Source organism: Anoplophora glabripennis, unplaced genomic scaffold (assembly GCF_000390285.2).
Source record: "Anoplophora glabripennis isolate ALB-LARVAE unplaced genomic scaffold, Agla_2.0 scaffold1242, whole genome shotgun sequence".
Lineage (NCBI taxonomy): Eukaryota > Metazoa > Arthropoda > Insecta > Coleoptera > Cerambycidae > Anoplophora > Anoplophora glabripennis.
Window position 1 is genome coordinate 1 of NW_019417323.1, and position 22,427 is coordinate 22,427.

Genomic DNA, 22,427 nt, shown 5'->3' on the forward strand with positions numbered 1-22,427 from the left:
AAAGTCCAAATTTGGTTAGTGCAACTCTTTCGGTTGCGAGAATTGAATACCTATGCTATATGAGTTACTGCCAATAAATTATGTAGTATTCAGAATACATATAGGTAGGTACATACAAATAATCGATTTTCAAAATATTTTTATGGATTAACTTCTGCCCAATACTGGGAAGATATATAATATCGATATGTTAGCAATTTTGTAACAACTGTACAAGTTTATATAACATCACTGGAACAACGTCGATTTATGTCTAAATTATACCGAATTGGATGTTTCTACAGGTTTTATTCAACATAAACAGCGATTATGGTATTACAGGTGGATAGCTATGAATTTTAATGTAAAGTTCTTTGCCCTTTGAAATAGCCTTGAGAAGATCTAAATATATATATTCAAATTGTTGCCAATTTAAAATAAAAAAACGAATGTTGTCAGACCCAAACCTGTTACAGGCAAATATATATACTTACCTACATTCAATGTGAATTAGGCAGGTAATTTAAAATTTTCTCTATAATTAGAACATTGCAATTTATGAACTCGAAATAAAGAATTTCTATTTCAACTTTCAAAATTCAGGCTTCATATCGCTATACACAGCTATATTTGAACCGGTATTTTCATATGACAAGCAAATTTATAGATTGGCATTTACTCATGTCCAGTTGGGATAGTTACATAAGGTTTATCTACCGAAATCAATAACTAAGTACATGAATTTACTGCCAGATGAAATTATTTTAAATAAACAATAAAGGAAATGTAAATCTACAGTCTGAAATTGTTTGAGATTCGGCAGAAGTAAAAAATTTTGAGAGACTGCAAATCTTTTTGTATACAGAGTGTTTCTAGAGATATGGTACCAAACTAAAGCAGAACATAGAACATATTATTTTAAACATGTCTCCTAGGAACATGGAACATATTTTGAAAATTGGCACGTTTTAAATCACGACGGCGATGCTGCTCAAAGTTGGACCATGCTATAAATACTATTTTCTAACAATACATTTAGGTATTCCAAAAAAAATAACTTTGTAGATAATCAAGTAAATAATTAGTTAAAAAACTGCTGTATCCAACATGATAAATTTCGTAATAATTTTTGTTCAAAGTGATTAATTAGAAACAGAATAGGGTTTATTTATTTGAAGATTCGCAACGTTATTTAACGATTTGGATACGGCAGGTTCCTTTTTTTAACTTTACTTTTAACTTATTTAAAAGTTACGACACTTTGTTTAATTACATTTCATAAAATTAAGGTATACCTAATTTCTAAGCAAAATTACCATGTTCTGTAATTTATTCATTTAATTTAATGACATAAAAACATTTTTTCGGAAATTCAAAGATATAAATGGATAATAAATAATTAAGTAGTTGTGTAATATTAGTACGAGAATTTACAAAAATAAAGTAATAAACGTCCTTTAACTCTTTATTTTCTTTGTATTTTTACGCAGCAGAGATACCTAAGTACTTACAAATTTAATCAGACATCTTTTTGATATTCGCAGTAACTTTGCAGTATGTTGGTAATATCATTAACTGGAGTTTTCCTCCATAATAAGTGATACGTTATCATGAATCGGACATATTAGGTTTGTCCATCAAAATACCGGGAAGAAGCATATATTGATTTGCGTTATTTCCGGTTGTGTATAATTAAATTGGGCACAGAATTTAAGGGATATTAAAAAAATCCAAAAACTTTGGGTGATTTTCAAAAAGCTATAACTTGAACGGAAATGGTCGTAGAGAGAATAAAAAAAAGGAAATTGAAGCTTCAAGTGTCTAGTTTTCTAGTTTTTTAGAGTCAGCTGTTTTTGAGAAATCATAAGAAAATCAACGAAAAAAAATTGCAAATTTTTGCTTTTCTTTAAAAAGGCCTATGGACTTCAAAAACTTTTTTTTGGGAATTTTACCATACCTAAAGCTCTCAGATAATTTAATTCTCTTAAATTTGAGCTGTTCCGGAACCTTGTACATTTGTGAAACTTGTAGATATGTTAAAAAAAAATTGAAAAAATAAAAAAAAAAATTTTCATTTTTTTTAGAATAATGAACGGTTTTTGTTGAAGAAAATATGGATTATTGGAAATGAACCTTTTTAAAAAAAATTAATAAAAAGTGAAAAATTACTTATTACACTGATTTTCAGCAAAAACGACAAATTCAAATATTCCGGGCACTAAGAAAAAAAAATTGTAGCGTTTTGAAATTATCAGGGTTTCTTTAGGACACTTTGAGGTTAAAAAGTAAAAGTCAATATCCTTAGTTTATTTATTATTTGCAAAGTTATGCCAAGTTATTCAAATATCCCTAATTGTACAATTTTTTACCTTTTTTGTAACCAATATTCCATTTTTTTTAACAAAAACCAATAATTACGGCTTGTAGAGAATACTTTGCAGTTTTCAAAACCCTGCTTGGATTTTCTGTATGACCATTATTTCCCGAGTAATTGATTGCTAAAGTCAAAAATGATTTTTTTTTAATCGATGATAAGTCAGCGAAAAATCTTCTTACAAGGCTCCGGAACCACTCAAATTGAACAGAATTAAATTATCTAAGAGAGCTTTATGGTGAATTTACCTAAAACAAAAAATTAAATCCATAGGACTGTTCAAAGAAAAGCGAAAATTTGTAATTTTTTTTCGTTGATTTTCTTATGAATACTCAAAAACTGTTGACACTAAAAAATTTTAAACTCCAGATCTGGAAACTAAACACTTGAAGCTTCAATTTCCTTAATTTTTATTCTCTCTACGACCGTTTCCCTCCAAGTTACAGCTCTTTGAAAATTTTAGAATTTTTTTAATATCCCTTAATTTCTATGACTAGTGTAGTTGTATTTCGCCACTAAACTATTATTTTTATTACCGCTATTGAGCGGCGTAAACCGGGCCTCCCGGAATTACCGAGGTAAGTTATATCAATGCACTATCGGCGTTGCCCGATGTTACTTTTTTAAAACAACTGTCAGAGAGGGACAATAAAAATGTTTTAGTAAAATAGATTGCTTAGCGAAGTGTTATTCTAGTCACTATATTTAAACTAAAAGCAAAACATATACAATTGTTTTAGAAAAAAAATTTTGATTGATCTGAAAAGCTGCTACTACCAGTTGACTTCACACCTGGCGTGATACGACGGGATGTTAACGTGTAAAAGAGTCCCTACCCTACGATTTGATTCCTAGATACGAAACAATCGAGCCACTTCCTTCAAAATCAGCATTTCCAAAAAACTGTCAGTTACCAGCATCATCCCGGGACCTCCCGATGTACCCGCGCTATGCAGAAAGACAGTACGAGTCGCCAAAAGCCGATCGTCACTGGAGCCAACTTCTGGCGAGAAACCACTTTCTCCGCCTGCAAGCAAGGTCGTTCGGCGGGCCAAGAACGCTCCGACGAGACGGTGGTGCCTTCAGTATGTTCCGCAGGTCCCAGTGCGCCATTCTTGCACGGCTCAGCGTCGCGTCTAAGAATAAGTGACTCGAGTCGGTTCAGTGCGAGGGAAAACATGATTCCGGGATTTTTCGTCTACGGCGCCTTCCTCTTAGGGACCCTGTCGGCCGCCGGACCCTCCATCAGGAACAGTGCATCATCGTCCAACGCTATAGGTGAATATACCTCGCCCGAAAGTTAGTTGTTAGCGTCAAACTTACCCCCAAAGCGATTATAGTAACATGAGTATGTATTTTTATCGTTATTTAAACGCTTAATACTTGATTTGTAGCTCACTATTTGGGAAATTTATGATAAGTATACAGGGTGTTGAAATATTCCAGCGACATAATTCCAGAGACCATTTTCTAACCAAAAATATAAGATAAAAGATGCTTACATCGCGGGAAACCAGTTATTTGAAGCTATTTCGATAAATGCGTTCAATTTACTGACAGCTGAGCTGTGGGCCCTCGGCAGTTTTGGCTCAAAAAAAATTATACGCCTACTTTTCATATTTTTATCGTTGTTTTCAAAATTGTCGACATTTTTAAGTGATAAAGACAGTACGCGTTTGTTATCGGCTTCGAGAAAAAAGTCATAATTTTTCGACATAACTTTTAATATTTAAATTAATTCTTACGGCGAATAGGTACATTTCTAGCATTTTTTCAGGTCAGTAGATAACTTATTGCATTAGACAAGTCACTTACGTTGAGGAATAATTTACCTATGACGAAGAAAAGCCGTATAACAGTAGCAAGATACTTTTTTGGCGCATAGTATGGGATAATAAGTATGGGATAAGTTCAAGAACAGATAAAATATTAATATCGATATATTTTGCATACATTAAACTTTTGTGCTTCGATACTTTTACTTTCAAGTTTATTTCGTTCAAGTAAAAACTAGTAGGTATCTTTCCTAAAAGTCATCATCAAGGCTTCCCGACAGAATATCTACACCTGATTTGTTACTTATGTTTCTATTTCATTTGCCTTACTTTTGTTTAACAACATCGTATTGCTAAATCGTCTTCAATTAAGCAACGCGTTTTTAATTATACAAAGTCGTAATCTGATAAGGGACGGTATATATGGAACTTGTTGATTTATAAATATATTTACTCACGCTTTGCGAATGGGATAGGTACGTGTAAAATCAGATAATTATTGAGATTTTATCTTATCTATTACCGTGTTGTGAATTGAATTTCACATGTCTAGGTCCCTGTCTTGATGTATCGTTCACTTCTAATCTGGCCTCATAGATTTCAATCAGCGTACAAGCGACGAATCTTTTCAAAATTTACGATATGCAGAATTTCACTTTTTCCGATTTAGATGAACAGTTACTATCATCAGTTTTGTTTTTCGAATAACACAACTTCGGTAACACTTATTTTCTTCTCTACAAATTTGAATTGTAAATTTTACCCGTTGAACAATACCAACGTTGTCTTGTAGGTATTTTGTTGCAAAAACTATAATTAACCTAATTTGTTTCACTTTAACGTGATTCATTAAACTTTAATTGCCCGTATAATGTTCCTGGAATTACAAAGTTGTAAAAAATACAGACGCGGTCAATCGAACTGAAAAATCATCGCTTTGTCTGAATGAACTTTTACAGCTTACTTACTTTATTTACTTGAATAAATAGCGTATAATGAATATTCCTGCGTAATATTTTCTTGTACAACCTTGACAGGAATTTTAAAATTATTGTACTTGTAATAAGTAAAGAATCAACAATAATTTTGAATATTTTTTTTGTAAACAGTTCAAGTTCAGAACTAAGACACATCTTCAGAATTCAGTAAGTTAACACAATTAAAATAATAAACTAGTCACAAAAATTAAAGGATAAAGAACATTCAAATTTTTTTTTATTTTTCAATAGGCTATAACTTGAATTGAAGCTTGAAGTTTCTAGTTTCAGGGTCTGAAAGTCAAAAATGTTTATCGTTGACCATCTTTGCAATATCTTATGAAACCCAGAGAAAAAAAAGGTTCAACAGGTTCAGGGCCTTCAGTAATTTTTGTTGGTAATACCACGCACATGTCAATTGATTCATCCTCTATAATTTCAGCTGTTCAAAAGTTTTGTACGATGATGAAAAAAATACCTTTTTGGCATTGCTAATTAGTTACTCGGAAATGATAGTACAGAAAATCTAAGCACGATTTTGAGATCTTCAAAGTATTCTGCATAAGACGTTCTTATTGTTTTTTGATAAAATATTTTTTTTCAATGCAAGAAACTTGATTCAAAAGTAAAAAATTACGTAGATATTTAAGGATTGTTGTTAAACTTGAAGTTATTTTACAAATAATGAATAATGTAAGGATATTTTCGGTATTATTTAACCTACAATTATCCCAAAGAAGTCCTCAAGAGTTCAAATAGTTGCGATTTTTCTTCCATGTTGATCCGAATGATTGAAATTGTCACTTGCTAAAAATCAATGAAATGATAAATATTCTATTTTTCGTGTTTTAAATATGATAAAAAATGCTTTTTTTCGAAAAACTCCATTTGTTTCATCAATAGGTACCTAAATGTTAGGTTAGGTAAATATGGGAAAAAAATCTTGGAATATTCACTATCGTCAAAAAGTGTTTTTTTTTTTTTTACCGCGGTTTCCACCTTAATCATTCGATTATCTCCTGTTCTCTAATACCCAAACGGTTTCCACGAGCTTGAATTAGAAAACAAAAACCGTCTTTTTCAAAACTAATTCAAAAATCTTTTCTGTATATTCGAAATTATTTTTTGCTTCAGATGAGTTGAACTCAATATTTTGGTATTCATTTCTGAGGACACTCTGTATTTCTCTTGTATATTTTAATCTTCCGACATTTTCACTTATTTGGCTATCGTTATTGCCACAACTATTTACATAATTGAGACACATATTTGTAAGCGAAAGTCTCGAACAACACTAAAGATGTTATCACAATTTCATTTCTATGTAAACGTTGGGATATCCTGAGTTACCAAGACTAGAATTAGATTTTTTTAACTCTCGTTCTCTCTATAATGATGCTTGTTTAAAAAAATATACAGGGTGTAAGAAGTTTGACTGCAATTACTTCGGCATGAGTAATCATAAATCATCATAATGCACGCGTCAGACTTGTTCTATGGAAAACATGTAAACAACTATTATTGTGAAACATTTCGTAAACAAGAACAGTTGTTTTCCAGTTTTTAAATAAATAAAGTAAAATGTATCATATAGTTAATAAATTCAGAATATCAATTTGCTCAAGAATTCACTTCTACGATGGGTCAGTTTGAATTATTTTCTAGTCTACTTTTTCTTCCTCGGTATTTTTCTTTTAGTTTACGTATTTTACAGTGATTCAATTGTATCTATCTATTATACTATTGCTGCTTTATATCAAATGAATGGCATGTAATTTCTACGCTTAAATGCTTTTACTTGACATCGTACCAATTACTAGGAGTTACAGATGTTTGCTATAGAAGTAAATTTATATATCAGTAACAATACGTAAACAATTGGTACTTCATTCCAATTAGAGAATAACGTATACCAAGCGCGCGCTATAGAAAAGTAACTTTATTTTATGTTAAACATATTCTAAAAGAGCACACAGTTGTTCACAAATCAAATCATATAGAATGTCTACCACAATTCGTACCACACAGTAGGTTGGCAAATTAGTCTTAAAGGCATATTAAAACACGTACTTCGACACACCGTAACTGAAAGTAAGTAGGTATGTTCGGTTCGTACGAAGTACAAACTTCCTAATAATTCCAATACTATCACTTTCATTTGATCATGACCTATAGAGGCTTGAATATGTGCCATCCAATATCATTTTTGAATTTTATACGTTAAATTTTGTGAATTTTCAGAATCAATCAAATTCGTTTTATTATCGTTGGAAAGAGCGAACTTTTTTCTTTTGTACACATCTTGTTTCATTAAAAAGTTTTTAACGTCATGCCAATAGGTCCTTTGAGAAATTACAGCTAAAATAATGTTGGAGGTACCTAAATATTAATAAAAACGTTGTTAGTTGTCTTTACGTGTTTAAATGTGAAAGAGGCATGTTTTAATTATTATTCATTATCAAATTAAATTAGCGAATACTTAAATATTATTTAACTTCAACTTGCTATAAAAAATATAAAAAAATATGTTTGTGAGATACAAGGTTATAAGTTTTAATGATTGACGTATTGCGAAAATATTTTAATCCGTTTTGATTATCGCGTTTCTTTGTAATGTAGAGTTTGTTTAAAGTTTAATTCAATTTAGTTGTCAGAAAAATTACGTAAATTTTAATGAAAATTCGGTGACAGTATTAAACATTTGTCAATTTCGTTGACATACTGAAGTGGCTAAAAAACGACACACACTTTCGTTTTTTGGTGGAGGTTTTCGTATTCTTGATTTCGCATGACAGAAATTTGAACACAAATATCCAACTATTAGTTAAATATCCAAAGTTAAATTTTGATTACAATGAAAAATTAGAAGTTTGGAAATATATAATTAAAAAAAAAAAATAAGAACATTACTCCTTATAACAAAGTCTTGGAACTTTGTACTTAACTAACCAACACAGGACTCCAAATATAATAAAACGAAAGTAAAATCAGGCAACATTGTTTACGTTTACAATCACAACGCATTACAATAATCTTAATTACTAATATATGCGGACCAATTTAAAAAAGGCCACTTATACCACCGGACCATTGTATTCGAGTCGGATCAAGTCGTTTACGTAATGCATAATTTCGCCACACATTGTTTACGTCCTTGTTCACGATAAAATTTTCTTAAATATCTCTTTTTTAAAGCTGTTCGGTCCAATCAGATAACAAGTTTATATTTTTAGGACAGCGCGGTAACTCTCAATCGATGCGCCGTAAAAAACTTTCACTTGTGTCCGCCAAAATTCGAAGGCAAAACTGGAATTGCTTATGACCCCAACTGGAACTAGTCGGGATTCATAAATCTAAACTTTTTGCAATTGGAAATGTCATACAACTTTCGTTATTCGCAGAATTATTTTTAGATTCACGAAGCAGCAAATAACTTAAGTTTTTATCGCGTTGTTAAGCTGTCATCCTAAGATGACGATGACGACAGGATAGGCATTAGGTTGCCGCTAGATACGTACCGAATAAAATGATCGATGCGAAGCTTCAAGTCAGTGGCAGACATGTACATGTCATTTTTTACCCGTGGTTGATGCAATTTCTCTGTAAAAAATATTAATTTTTCTCGATTGCATAACTAACAAATATCCGAAACAAACTAGAAGTAGCTGTAAAGATTTCCTTTAGCTTTTTGCTATAGAAAAAAACATTATCTTGTAATTTATTTCTCGATAATATATTTGTGAATAAATCCCGATTTTTATTAAATATCGGGAGCAAAATATTGGTTTTTCTCTGCTTTCCCTATCTCCTCTCAACAATTTGCTAAGAAACCTAGAAGTATTAAATTCCAATCATACTCCAAGATACAATCAACCAAGCAAGAGACTTGTGCGATCGCGAGCGGAATAAAAAAATATTCAATAGAGCTTTGTCCGTGAAATTATGTCTATATAATTTTACAACCTCGCTCAGCTTTGCATTGTCAATGCCATAGATCCGAAATATAAAAACGTTAATCGTAAAAGATCTGAATCTTTCATCACGACGGCTTCTGCCATTTCTTTAAGATATCTCACTTTCGAATTTATGATGACGAAATGAATAGCGACTTCCTGATATTGTTTATTTCGTGACTCCCGAACATTTTTGGAATAAAAGTCAACATAACTATTTTCTCTAAAGTAAAGCAACTAAAAGATCGAATTGCAAATAAAAATTGTATTTCTCTGTCTTAATAATATCGTACAATTAAACCAAGTAAAATGTCAACTACAAAACGTTTGAAGAAATGTGATATTAATCTAATTCTTACTATTCTTTAAGTAGGTTAGGTTAGGTTAGGTTAGGTAGTTAGTTAGGTAGTAATTCTTACTATTCTTTAAGTAGGTTAATAAACTGGATCTTGTCTGACGATGAATTTAGGTACTTCTCCCATTCATTTCACGGAAAAAGTATATTCTCTCGAAATCGATTTTCAAATACAATAAGATTTATTCATGTGATGGAGGTCGCTTTTACATCCGCTGCAACGGTGTAAATTGCATAAAAGATGATGCACACATTGTATCACAGAATTTGGTGTTCAATTTAACGTTTTTCGCTTTATTTTCGATATTTTTCACCTTTTTTTTTTGTAATTTTGGGACTTTATCAAATAACTATTGCGATTTTTATCAACAACTGGTTCCTTTAGCAATTGTAAGAATGACACAAATGCAGTTTGTATCCAAGTCATGGCCATCTTATTAATAATTTATGTAAACTTTTAGGCACACATTTACTTGGCCTTTTCAATTTACAGTGTCAGATTTATTTGATCGTACTATCTTGACAAATTCCTCGACAATCGTTATTTACCTCATACACGTATGTATTTATTATATAAATTGCATCGCCAAATATTTCAGACAGATAAATATGGATCTTCAAACAATTTAATGTTTTTTTAATTTTTTATTTTTAGCGATATATCTATATCAATAGATAAGCACCACATAACAATTTGGCCACTTCTCTTAATACTTATTGTCGGTAATTAATCTGCATAACCTAGTTTTCTTCGTGACCCGACTATTACAGATACCTACATACATCGAGACAAGTGGGGTATTGAGCAAAATTTCCGGATTAACCCTATTATACATTAGAATGGAAGGTAGTACAACTAATACTATTAATAGTATTTCCGGGTTATAATTTGTTGTCTCTATTCAACGAATTTTCGCTTGACAACATAGATTTGACACTGTCACTAAACAGATTTGATAATATTTGTCTAAAGAAGCCAACATATTAATATGAATCATAGGTTTCTCAAAAACTTGAGCAAACTGAAAACCTGATGTGAAATCTACTTCCTCTGCAAACATATCTAGTAGGCGTTTGTCGCCGAAATTGGGGTCAAATATTTTTCAACAAAGGATTAGCATACTTAATTTTGTGCTGCCCTTAACCTTGATTTATAATTGGCTGATTGAATTTTCTGTTAGAACTTCTGTGACTAAAAACGTGTTGTAATAAGTTTCTCAACAAGTCTTTTCTGAAGATGCGTATCTTGTAACGTGATTTTGACATTGTTTCAAAAACTTATTATTGCGTAAAAGGTATACAATAACTGGTTCAAGCGAAAAGGGTGACTTTTTATAAAAAATAAAAGTTTTTCCTCTTGTCAATTGGGGGTCATTCATTCTATATAAATCAAAATCTTATTTTTTTAAATATATAATTATAGAATTAAATTAACCATAATTAATAATTAAAATATTGATTTGGTGCCTTGGGTGACATAAACATTCATTAATCCCTGATAATTTGCAAACAACCAGATAGTTAAATTTAAATTATATAGAAAGTAGTATAAATTATTCACATAATCATATATTAATAGCGAATTTAGGAGAAAGAAGTAAATTATTAATAATTATTATATTAAGACTACTATTACATAATTATCCATATTTAATTAGTTTGCTTAACATTAAATATTTATTTTGTATTTAATTTAGGTATCTAATTTGTTAATAAAATATTTGGCAGGTTTTTTATTCATTATACACTGAAAGAAATGGGCTTATTAAACTGTTTATCTAGAATAATGTGTATAGAACATATTAAAACTTTTATAACCAATATATGACTTTTAATAAAAAAAGCAATCATCTCCATACTCATTATAGAATTAGTTTAACTGGAAGGTGCTTAATACACCTTATGCATCTATGAAATAAAGGTTATAATGAATTACTTATACATTATTAGGTGTTATAGACTTTATGTTCCAATTGTATAGTAGGGAAGATTTGTTGTATAAAGACCAGTATCCGAATTTGTATATAACAATTATATTAACAGAATTATTCGTTCTTATACCGAATATGTTTCCATTTTTAACGTGTAAAACGCGTCTTATAATGGTTAAGTGATCGTCACCTCTCGGTGCATAAATCGGTTATGATCGTAAAATTTCCGACAGTCCGCTGTGCATCGACTTACGACTATTACACGTCTAGTTTCATGAAAATGGGCAGTATGTGCACATGTTTTGTGGGATACATGATCATATCGCGTTGTGTGAAATGGAAAATTATTATGTAAGTATCTAACTGTTTTATGGCTTGCAATTGTTTTGTTTTTTCAAATGTAAATCTTGTCTAAATCTTAAAAATTTTTATTTTGTAGGTCCTATTAGAAATCGCTGATGTTAAGTTTTACATAAGATGGAGGAACAGACGGTGGATGGTTGACGGTGACAAAGAAGAGCATGGGTATAAAGTCAATCAACCAGAGGAAATAAAATTAGATCGAAAGAAGCTCAACCTTTCAGGGGATGCTTCATTCTTAAGGTGGAAGTGTTATAGTGCAAATTTTCATGTAATACAAGAAAATACGGGTGCATCGTTGCTAAGAAAATAAACTGGACAGTTTTGGGAGCGATTTGTCATCATTTTTAATGCTTAAAAGTATGTTTTATGTATGTTTACATTAGAACCTTAGCTTGTAATTACAGTTATCCAATAAAATTTCTGAAAACTTAATGTCATATATTTTTAACTAATACAGAGTATACAACAGTTTAATAAATGTATTATTATAAAACTTATAACCAGTACTAGATGTTCTAATAACGATATGGAACACTTTAATAACAGTTATTGAAATTATTTCGTAAAGGGTATAAAAAACGTTGTATACTAGTTATACAATAATTTAATAAAGAATAAGGTTTATAGTCACTATACAACTGTGCTAGCAATACGCGTTTTATATCCAATATTCACCTGTTTAACTGTCACATATAGTATACAATGGTCTTATAATGGCATATAGAATTCTAATAAAGAATAAAACGCATTTCTTTCAGTGTAGAATAAAAAATAAAAATACTATTTTATTCGACATCTGGAAATATTAAACGTTTTCTGAAAAAAATCCGTGTCATCAAGGGATTGCTGTACTTCTTACTCGTTTATTTGTCGTTTCTCCTTGACTTTCTCGTTTTTGTTGTGTCATAGAATGTGGCTTAATTGCCCCAACGCTGATGTATAGAAAAAAAACCCGAATTATGATTTCATATTTGTGTAACACTTTCGCCCATCGATTTATGATCGATAAAATCACTCGAGGAATTTTCACTTGTTTCATAATAAAAGACTTATATCACGTAGGTATTGAAAATGTAACGAAAAATTTATTTTTTTTTGTCTAGTCTTGCAGTAATGTTATGTTATTTAAAAACGACGAAAATCTAAAAAATATTTAAGTTTGACTGGTTATAACTCAAGTCAATATTAGTCCAAAAACTTTTGAAAACGCATCATTTTGAAGAGAATCTCGTCTAGTTTTTGTATACAGCAATTTTCTTTGTCTACTTCTACCAAAAAAAATAGAGTCAAAAAAGTAAAAAAAAATAATTGTTTTTTTTTAATTGTTTATTAACGATTTTTTGCATAAAATGTTCCTTTTAAATTTTTTAAATAAGCCATTTCGATGGGAAATTCAATTCTCTACAAAATCAAAACATTGCAAATAAAGCATTGCCTATACCCATATGTACTCAAAAAAAAAACTAGAGGTAAAAATGTAAAAAAAAATTAAAAAATCGAATTTTTTTGCTTTTTTTCAGATTGTTTATTAACGATTTTTTGCTTAAAATTTTCCTTTTAAATTTTTTAAATAAGTCATTTCACTGGGAAATTCGATTCTCTAAATAATTTTTCCTAAAATGATCCTTTGAACGATTCATGTAATAAAATTGCTTGAACGTCATATTTCGTTTTAACCCTGTTTTTTTTTTTGATATAATCAATCGCCTACAAAGGAAACATTTACTGAGAGAGTACGTAATTTTTTTCATTTTTGCAGACTGCCCCAACTGCGTGGACGACTCCCTTCCCTCCGCCAACAGGTGGACCATGCCACTTCTGAAGCTGGGGGAGAAGAGATATTACCTCGGGATATTTTTTAAGGTAATTATTCTTTAATAGATACCGGGGTCTTAGGTAACTGTAATTATCTGAAGATGTAATCAGATTTTTTACCGGGCAAGGATATTTTGCAAAGGATTAGGAAACATTTACAGTGATACATATCGCGTGTATTCAAAACTTCTGTGCTGCCAGTAGAGGAATTGCGAATGACGAAACCAAAACGATTTAAGCAAGATTTAATTGAGGAAACTTAATAAGATATCAGCGGTACAGCGGCGTATTTCCCGTTTTAAATTTTACGTAATTAATTGTAAGATATATATTTATTTACGCACGGGGTGTTGCAAAAAGTAAGGCGCCTCTTTTTCGAGATACAGTGTCAAAGATAAACTTTAAAAAGAGATTTTATAATTGACTGCAATTTTCCAAGATATTTTATTAAAAAAGAATCCACCGCTTTCACTTTGTTTGTGTGTACAGGGTGTCCCACTGAACTTACCCACAAGCATACTTATATAATTCGACAATCAAATTAATTAAAGCAACAAAATTAAAACTAAAAAGCTAGACTTTCTCCTGCATATTGTAATTTTAAAAGACCAATTATTATATTCTAAACTATTGGATTGGATTGGGCATTTGTTAATTTGGAAAGTATTTAGTTACCTCCCAAAATAAATCTTGTATACCCTACAAATGACAAGCTTTAAAAAAAGTAATTTTACCACAATCAGTGACAAAAACACATGAGAAAATTAAGAAAACAATTTTTAGAAATTCGTTTACATAAAAAAACTACATATTTGTTTTTTAACACCTTATTTATATACCCAATTAAACTTTAACCTTTAAAAAAATTGTAGGTATTTAAGGAACACGTAACTTAATGATGACTATTCAATTTAACATGAAATTCCTTAAATGAGATGATGACTCCTTGATTGATGCCCGTGGATTTCATTAAAATACTTTTCAAAGGTTAATTTTAATTATACTTTTATCCGCTAAAAGGAAATAGGCAGTTTATATTAAAATATTGCCAAGACGACCATCAATAAAATGAAAGATAATAACTGTACGGAATTAGTTGCCTGATTTGTAGAAATACAGGGTTTCCCATTAAGAATGGGACAAAGAGCAGTATTTCTTGAGAAATCGCATTTTAAAACACATTTTTTTTATCTAAAGGAAGACGATTTTACAAAACAAGAAACATTGATTACGTAAGTAGTGACATTTTTTAAATTTTAGTAAAAAAATTAACAATCTCCATTTACAGATATAGCAACATAGTTTATGCTTTTAAAAATATTACTCAAAATCATTAGGAGTAAACAAATTTTTAAATATAAAGCTAATTAATTTTCGTTGTTTTTGTTCTACTTTTTTGGAGTTAGTTTATTATTTGCAAGGCCAAATTCATTGCACGATATGAAGGCACATCTACCTTTAAAACTTTGGCTTTACAACAATTTACTTTTGGAATAATTAACTAATAAAAATCATACACAATGAAGAGAAAAAAAAACATTAATCATATTAGCGTTATCTCCCTTTCAACTCCATTAGCTGTATTTGATAAATTCGTAACCTTCTTAAGGATTATTATTAATGAAAAAATGATCCTTATTCTTTGATTAAAGTTAAGTATACACAGACTGCTAGCAATTAAATTAGTGATTACTATAGAACACAATTTATAATATAGCCACCTTGAAAATGAAATGAAATACAAGTGAAAAGCATATTTGGCTACTTCCAGGTCTAACCACACATTATCGTGATAGTTGATGTTATCTTGAGGTCTACAAGGTTGCTGGACAAAGGACAGTGTGATAAAAACGAAACCTATTAAAAAAAATTGATACCGTTTTATTAATTACTGAATATCAGTTTTCTCTGCTGTTATATTCATACTATTGTATTAGGTACTGTTTGTTTTATGTATTTATGTATTCTGTATTTCGAACAAGAATTCTCAAATAATACCTAATGTTTGTCTATACAGAGTGTAGAAATTTATTTTAATCAATCATTTTATAACGAGGATCGAGTGCAATTTATTACAGTCTAAAATATTTAAATTAGAAACTCAGAACCGAAGGAATATATTAGTGGCAAATTAATTACCATAACATAACTTTATTAAGATAACAGTTACAATTTTTTAATAAGTACCCAGGCAGCTATTCATGGTTTTATCGATACGCGCGCTTGAAAAATTATTAAGTAAATAAATTACGAACTGCTAACTAGTCTAATTAATTATTATCAACTATACTTTCTCACCTTAGGAGATACGTTTATAAATGACGTTAGAAATTTAAACGTATTACTTAATTGAAATAAATCTAACTGGGGTGATAAAGAGACGCAAAAAATATGCAAATCTCATAGTCGATTGTGGCTATAAGGTGAACGGTTTAGAAATGTTTTCAGTTCAATCATCATTAAATTTGACGTTTAACATAAATAAAAATAAATCAAGTGCATTTTCAAACCTCTTGAACAAGTAACTTTGTCCATTGCCATTCAAAATTTGATATATTTTTTGCTTACGTTAATAATGATTTCGACAAAGGACAATTGTAACCTTACTTTACCCCCCTAGATTATTTGCCTTGTCTAGAGAGTGTAGTCCGGTCAAATTAGTCATAAAAATAGTGGTCAAATAACAAAAATTCTGACAGAGCTAAATTTTGGTGGAGATCTTGGGTACACCATTAGAAATAAAGTGTCAAAAGTCCCCACCGATCCCATGTGTGCTAAAAAAGTTATTCGGGATCAAAAGTCAAAATTTGAGGTTTTTTGGATTTTTTTCGAAAACGGTAAGTTTTATCAAAAAAGTAGTTCAGACAAAAATTATAGATCTGAAAATTATCTACAAAAATTATTCTTATACTTTTTTTCCTAAGAACTACCATTCCTGAGATATCGCGATTCGAAAAGTTGAAGGAGTCACGTTCTACATGATATGCACATATATGCCACGTATATACATAGTCAGGCACTTAATGCAAGGAAAAAAGCCTATTTGTGTCTCTTGTATGTATAAACTATAATATTCTGAGAATATACACTCAAAAGAAACTCAGTCCCTTAGTCAAAATGACGCAGATGTCCTTATAATTGAAACAGCAATACGAGTAGAACAATTTAATGCATCAAATACAACTATTGTAGTTGGTGAAGATGTTGACTTATTAATACTACTCACTGCAAGGACTCCAATTGATAAAATTATATACTTTTTAAAACCTGGAAAGGTTCAACAGTGAACAGAAATATATTCTTCAAAGGTCTCCACCAAAATTTAGCTCTGTCGGAATTTTCGTTATTTCGTCTATTTTGATCGGACTAGTGTTTCAATCTAAAAACTTTAGAAATACCTCCCTTATTTATGGTTATATGCAACTTATTCTTGCAATACCACCAAAAAGCATCAGTTTAATAGATATGTGTGCAATTTGATTGATTGCTTGTATTGTTATTGCTCCTTCATATTCGACAGGGTATCTAACACGACTAAGTAGTTGCTAATTGGCTATCTTGCCAAAAATGCTCGTGGTAAAACTGTATGACATTAAAAATGATTAATTAGGTACTGCCTGTATTCGTGTGAATAATTATTCGTACACTTACCATATACCTAGTTTATTAATTAGGCATTCTTTTGCGTTTTGGGTCAATAATTTTTTGTCCGAATTTCCGCTTTCTAATTTATGTCTACCTACGTTTATACAATAAAGTACACTAATTTATTGCATTTTCAAATTAGTAAATTTTTCACGTTGTTTTCTTTTTAGGTAACAATTTCTGTATGTTTTTGATAAATTTATGGGTGCTAGATATAACTGAATTTCTAACAGAGATTACATTCGCTTTCTTCTGATACTGAAGAAACTAATTTCGTATATTCTTTCGAAATAAATTTCCATTTTATGTAAATATGTCCTTATTGCCAACAAATGAAAAATATAGTCCTATATAAAATTTTAAGTATACAGGATTTTTCTGTAAAAACGCAATAATATACAGGGTGTTCCATTTAAAATAACAAAGTTATGTAGCACCCACGCGAAACAGAACGCCCTGTAAAGCTACAAATATTTTCTTTATATTCCAGACAAATTTTATAAAGTTTACAGTTACAGAGTTACAGAAGAATTCCTCTTAGGTAGAGCACCCTGTATATTTTGTAAACCAGCAGGTTTTACATTCATTAAAAAACACTGAAATAAGTATCTCAATTTAAAAATATATTTTGAACTAGTTTAAACTTTTGTTAATTAATAATTTTAACCGAATTTCTTGTCTACAGGCGAACTACTTTAGGGCAACACAGTACTGCAGGTTTCATGGTATGCACCTGGCAAGCATAACCTCTCAGGAAGAAAATGACAAATTAGAAAAATATATTAAAGATTTTGGTAAGTATCAGTGAGCCGTTCATCAAAAGTAATCTGATAAAATATTTAATTGCAAGAGTTCAAAGAGGTTGATATATGGTAATAAAATACCTACGTGATATATTTGAATAAATAAACCAGTAAAATATTTCTGTTAAATTCAATAGACCATCCCGACGTATCACGCCAGGTGTGAAGTCAAACTGGCAGTAGCAGCTTCACAGAGCGGCAATACGGCATTTTAATAGAACAGCGGAGGCTAGCCGCCGTTGCTCTTCATAAGCGTTCAAATGAGGATTGTATTCTGCTTAAATTTAAACTGTTCACGGCTTAATTTTGTTTGTATACTTTGGATTAATCGAGCATGTCCAGCTTCTGCGTTCGATTTCATTTAAGACGATTTATTTCCCCCAGGTTTCGGAAACGAACACTTCTGGACCTCCGGCACCGACCTCGCCGAAGAAGGCAACTTCTTCTGGATGTCCACAGGTCGACCCATCACCTTCACCAACTGGAACGCCGGCGAACCCAACAACTTCGAGTACGAGAACGGCGAACAGGAGAACTGCCTGGAGTTGTGGAACAGGGACGGGAAAGGGCTCAAGTGGAACGACTCGCCGTGTTCCTTCGAGACCTTCTTCGTTTGTGAAGTGCAACAGTGAGTGTCGGGGGAATTTTATAATTAATTTAAAGGAAGAGCTAACGGTGGACTGGATGAATGTAAGGCACGACAGGATATAAATAAATAGGAAAGTGCGTTGGTGGAGTGAGCGTCACAGTCGAGCAATGAAAGCGATATATCTTTGAAAATGTAAAGTGATATCCTCGGGAAAACCAGACTTTTTTGTTACGCTCGCTGCCAAGGAGGTGTAAGGATAAGGACAGATTAGTGTTCCCTTGCAAATCCGCGTCTGCCTATACAAGGTGTCTCTGGGAAATGGAATCGACCTTCGATGGTAGATCCAGAGGAAAATTATTATACAATACAATGTAGATGTTGACCATCTACCCATTGCCATAATAGTTGAACCAAAACTGAATGAAAAACGCTCGATATTAAACATATCCGACTTCATCGCAATTGTTGTATTTGTTGTCTAAATAAAATGTAAATTACTGATAAGACCTAGTTAGGACGTAAATAAAAATAAGAAATATTTATGTTTAAATACAAATAACACAGGAACACAAACATTTTTTTTTATATGTACTTTTTAAGAGAATTTTGACCTACTGAAGAGCTATTAGAAATGCTCCGTCACGTCAGGATTGCTCCAAATTAGAGTGGACTTTTTCTCTAATATGATTTAAATTTAACCATTATCGAGTCATTTTTTACTCAGACTTGGTGTTTAATTAACTAAATATTGAGTGATTAGGGAGCCTCCTCCCGTTCTGGCTGAGACTCGCCAGCTGAGACCCACCACCGCCGGCTAAAGCCTGTTCTCCTGAAATCACGCATTTCTGGGGCATAGCTCCATTTTCGTTGATAGCTCCAGCTAACGGGCCCCTACCAACTGTGGCCGAGATTACAGAAGCAATATATAAGTGGTGCCATCTTCACGGCGTCATTCAAATTACTCGAAATTAACGTACAATTAAACTCGCTCAGCAGTGAGGACATTTACTTTGATTTGGGTGCAAGTGCACCAAATACGAGTTGACGTCAAGAATTTATTTAAGGAGTATTCAGTTTTAGTTTAAATATAATCACAAATGAGTAAAATGATCAAAATTCAATCCGAATCTTTATTGCTTTTGACCCTATTAACACGCTTGTGCACTTTAATTTCTTAAACTTGGCTATTTTAAGAAAATAAAACGAAATTTCCGCTGGTTTTGAGCAATTTTTTTGAGGTTAGGAAAAACTCCTGACGTAATAGAGCATTTTTGGTGGCTCCATCTCTTCGTCAGCGGGTCAAAATACAGGGGGGTATCAAATTATGTTAAAAAGTATATGACGAAAATTATGTGGCTGTGTAATCAATGTAAATATCCCTAAACCCTTGTTCTTGGACTCTTGGTTTACATGTGACTATACTAACAGTTTAAAATTGGGTTAGTTTTACGATTATTTAAAATTTATTGCACCACTGATTTTGTTATACTACAATATTTTATCTCGTAACTTTCTCTAATAAATATAACTTTGCTGACACTGAATATTTAAAATAAATGACAAAAATACTGCCGGGAAACACACTATTATTTCATTAAGCAGCTCAGTCCTAACCCAGTTTTAAGTGTGAATAATAAATGAATGCAATCAATTGAAACTTTTATGTGCCCTTTCCAGGACTTGTACATGAACATTCACATAAAAATTCCTCATTGGAAAACGTGTAATTGTAATTTTTCTTCGAATTTTCGACCAGAGAACTGCATTTATTTAGAACGTAAGTTTATGTTATAAGAATGCGTTCATAACCTAAGTCATACTTGTATAAATCTATGATAGGTGTTATGTATAAAGTAACCACTGTACAAAGTCGTTTATACCTACATTTTATTTAATAAATATTGTTAATTTATATCCGAACTGATTTTATTTCGAATGCAGTGCACACACCCGCAATGTCTAGGAAACAACTAAGATCATTCGTGAGCAGAATCACCAGATATACCAGTTTCGAATTTACAACCTCCGGCATTTCAAAAATAGGTATTTCTAGCGAGGCCATCTATTGGCCATTATATGCGTCGAAAAGTAGATCGTTCATTGATGTACTGTCAAAATTGTATGACATTTGGATGAATAGAAGCGAAGTTATTGTGTCTGAAGTGACAGTATGTTTGTCTGTTTCAAAGAGTCCATATTTGGGTGAATCGTATATCCACGGAGATTTTTGGCTTTTTGGCTTTAAAATATCACTAGAAATGAAAATTTTTCTATGTGCATAAAAAAAATGTGGGCTTAACTTTTGGCGACACAATATGTTTAAAAAATTCGAAAAATGTCATATTTTTCTTCCGTGGATATACGATTCACCCAAACCAAAACAGATACCGCCTAGTCTAACAAAGACAATCATGTAAAAATTATAAAAAATTCCTTAGAACTGAATTTTACTTTAGCTTACTTTACTACTTGCTGAATGTTAGGGCTTCATTTGCAAAATGGCGTCCAAAATTCTCAAAAAACAGGTTTTTTTTAATTAAAAAAAAACAAAAAATTTAAAAAAAAATGTTTCAGACAAAACTTGTAGAATCAGAGAACGTAAACATTCGACTTGTATTCGTGATGCCGTGGTATCTCAATACTTTATGAACTGCCAAAATGTGGACACTGCGAATTCCAGGAATTTAATAACCCGAGCAAGTCCTTTCAGCCAGAATAAACAAGGATCTCTCCTGGCACGGCTCTTATCTACTAAAAGGAAGTTATAACAGAGATTTCAAAAGCTTAGCGGTATATTAATAGGGACAAATCATTAAATATACACCTCCGTATTACATTTACTTTTAAATAAATTGAAAAATCAAATGAAAATTCTACAACAAAGTCAGAGATCAAAGCGAAATACTCTAGTCACAAAAATTAAAGGATAAAAAAATCCCAAAATAGAAATACGGCGGAAAAAATAATTTCTAAATTTTTGCCAAGCAGAGTTTTGAAAAACTTCAAAATATCCTCTTTTCGTTTATTAACATATTTTTTAATTTGATGTATATTTTTATTTCTGAAAAATTAAGTAAGCCCTGTGTTTTCTGTGTAGCTAAAGCCTTTCTCATATAAAATACCAACAATTTTATTGTGGAATCTTATCCACAATCAAAATTAACGACTATACGAGTATATCAAATTTAAAGATAACAGATATTTTTTGATTTGATAAATCAATGAATTGAAAATTAAAACAGACTTCCACAAAATTTGAAAAAGTAGTATAACAGCATGGGGAAAAATAAGAGAAACAAAATAGACTAAGTCCTTCCGATTTGGAACATGGAAATAAATTTGAATTCTGAACAAGTTTTCCTGTTGAATTTTTTTGATATATTGCACGAAAAAAGCCTTAATCTAGATAGAAAATAATATGTTTAATCTGATCTACAAATACCTCTGAAAATATAAATTTATCTGACTTGCATTTTTTGTAAAAATATTAAAAATCACATGTTTCTTAAAAGCAAATGTTGAAGAAATCAGTAAGGTCATTTAGAGTTTCAAAGTTTTCAGGTATTTTTTCTAATACCTAGTTAATTTTCCTTCATAATTCAAAATGTCAGTTCATAAATTTCGTAAATTCAACAACTTTTCCACGCCAATAACCGAATTTGGTAACAATCTCTTGAATGAAATTTCATATGTAAAATCGAATTTTAAACATGAAATAAATAATAACTTTTTTTCACGACGCAGGGCTCAATATTGTTCAAACCGTCAGGCTACTTTGATTGAAATATAAAAATATATTTTTTAAAACGATTGTCACTTCTGAACAAAAACGAATCGGATCTATGTTCATATAAGAAAAAATGTTTGA

At 31.0% G+C, this 22,427-nt stretch overlaps 1 protein-coding gene across 1 annotated transcript; it reads left to right on the plus strand.

The window, feature by feature from the left end:
* The first annotated feature begins 3,452 nt into the window (after nucleotides 1-3,452).
* LOC108916158 (C-type lectin 37Db-like) lies at nucleotides 3,453-20,473 on the plus strand. Its single transcript, XM_018722366.2, has 4 exons — nucleotides 3,453-3,631; nucleotides 13,467-13,570; nucleotides 17,853-17,961; nucleotides 18,355-20,473. The coding sequence occupies exons 1-4, from the start codon at nucleotides 3,532-3,534 to the stop codon at nucleotides 18,600-18,602; spliced, it is 561 nt and encodes a 186-aa protein (XP_018577882.1). The 5' UTR covers nucleotides 3,453-3,531; the 3' UTR covers nucleotides 18,603-20,473.
* The last annotated feature ends 1,954 nt before the right edge of the window (nucleotides 20,474-22,427 follow it).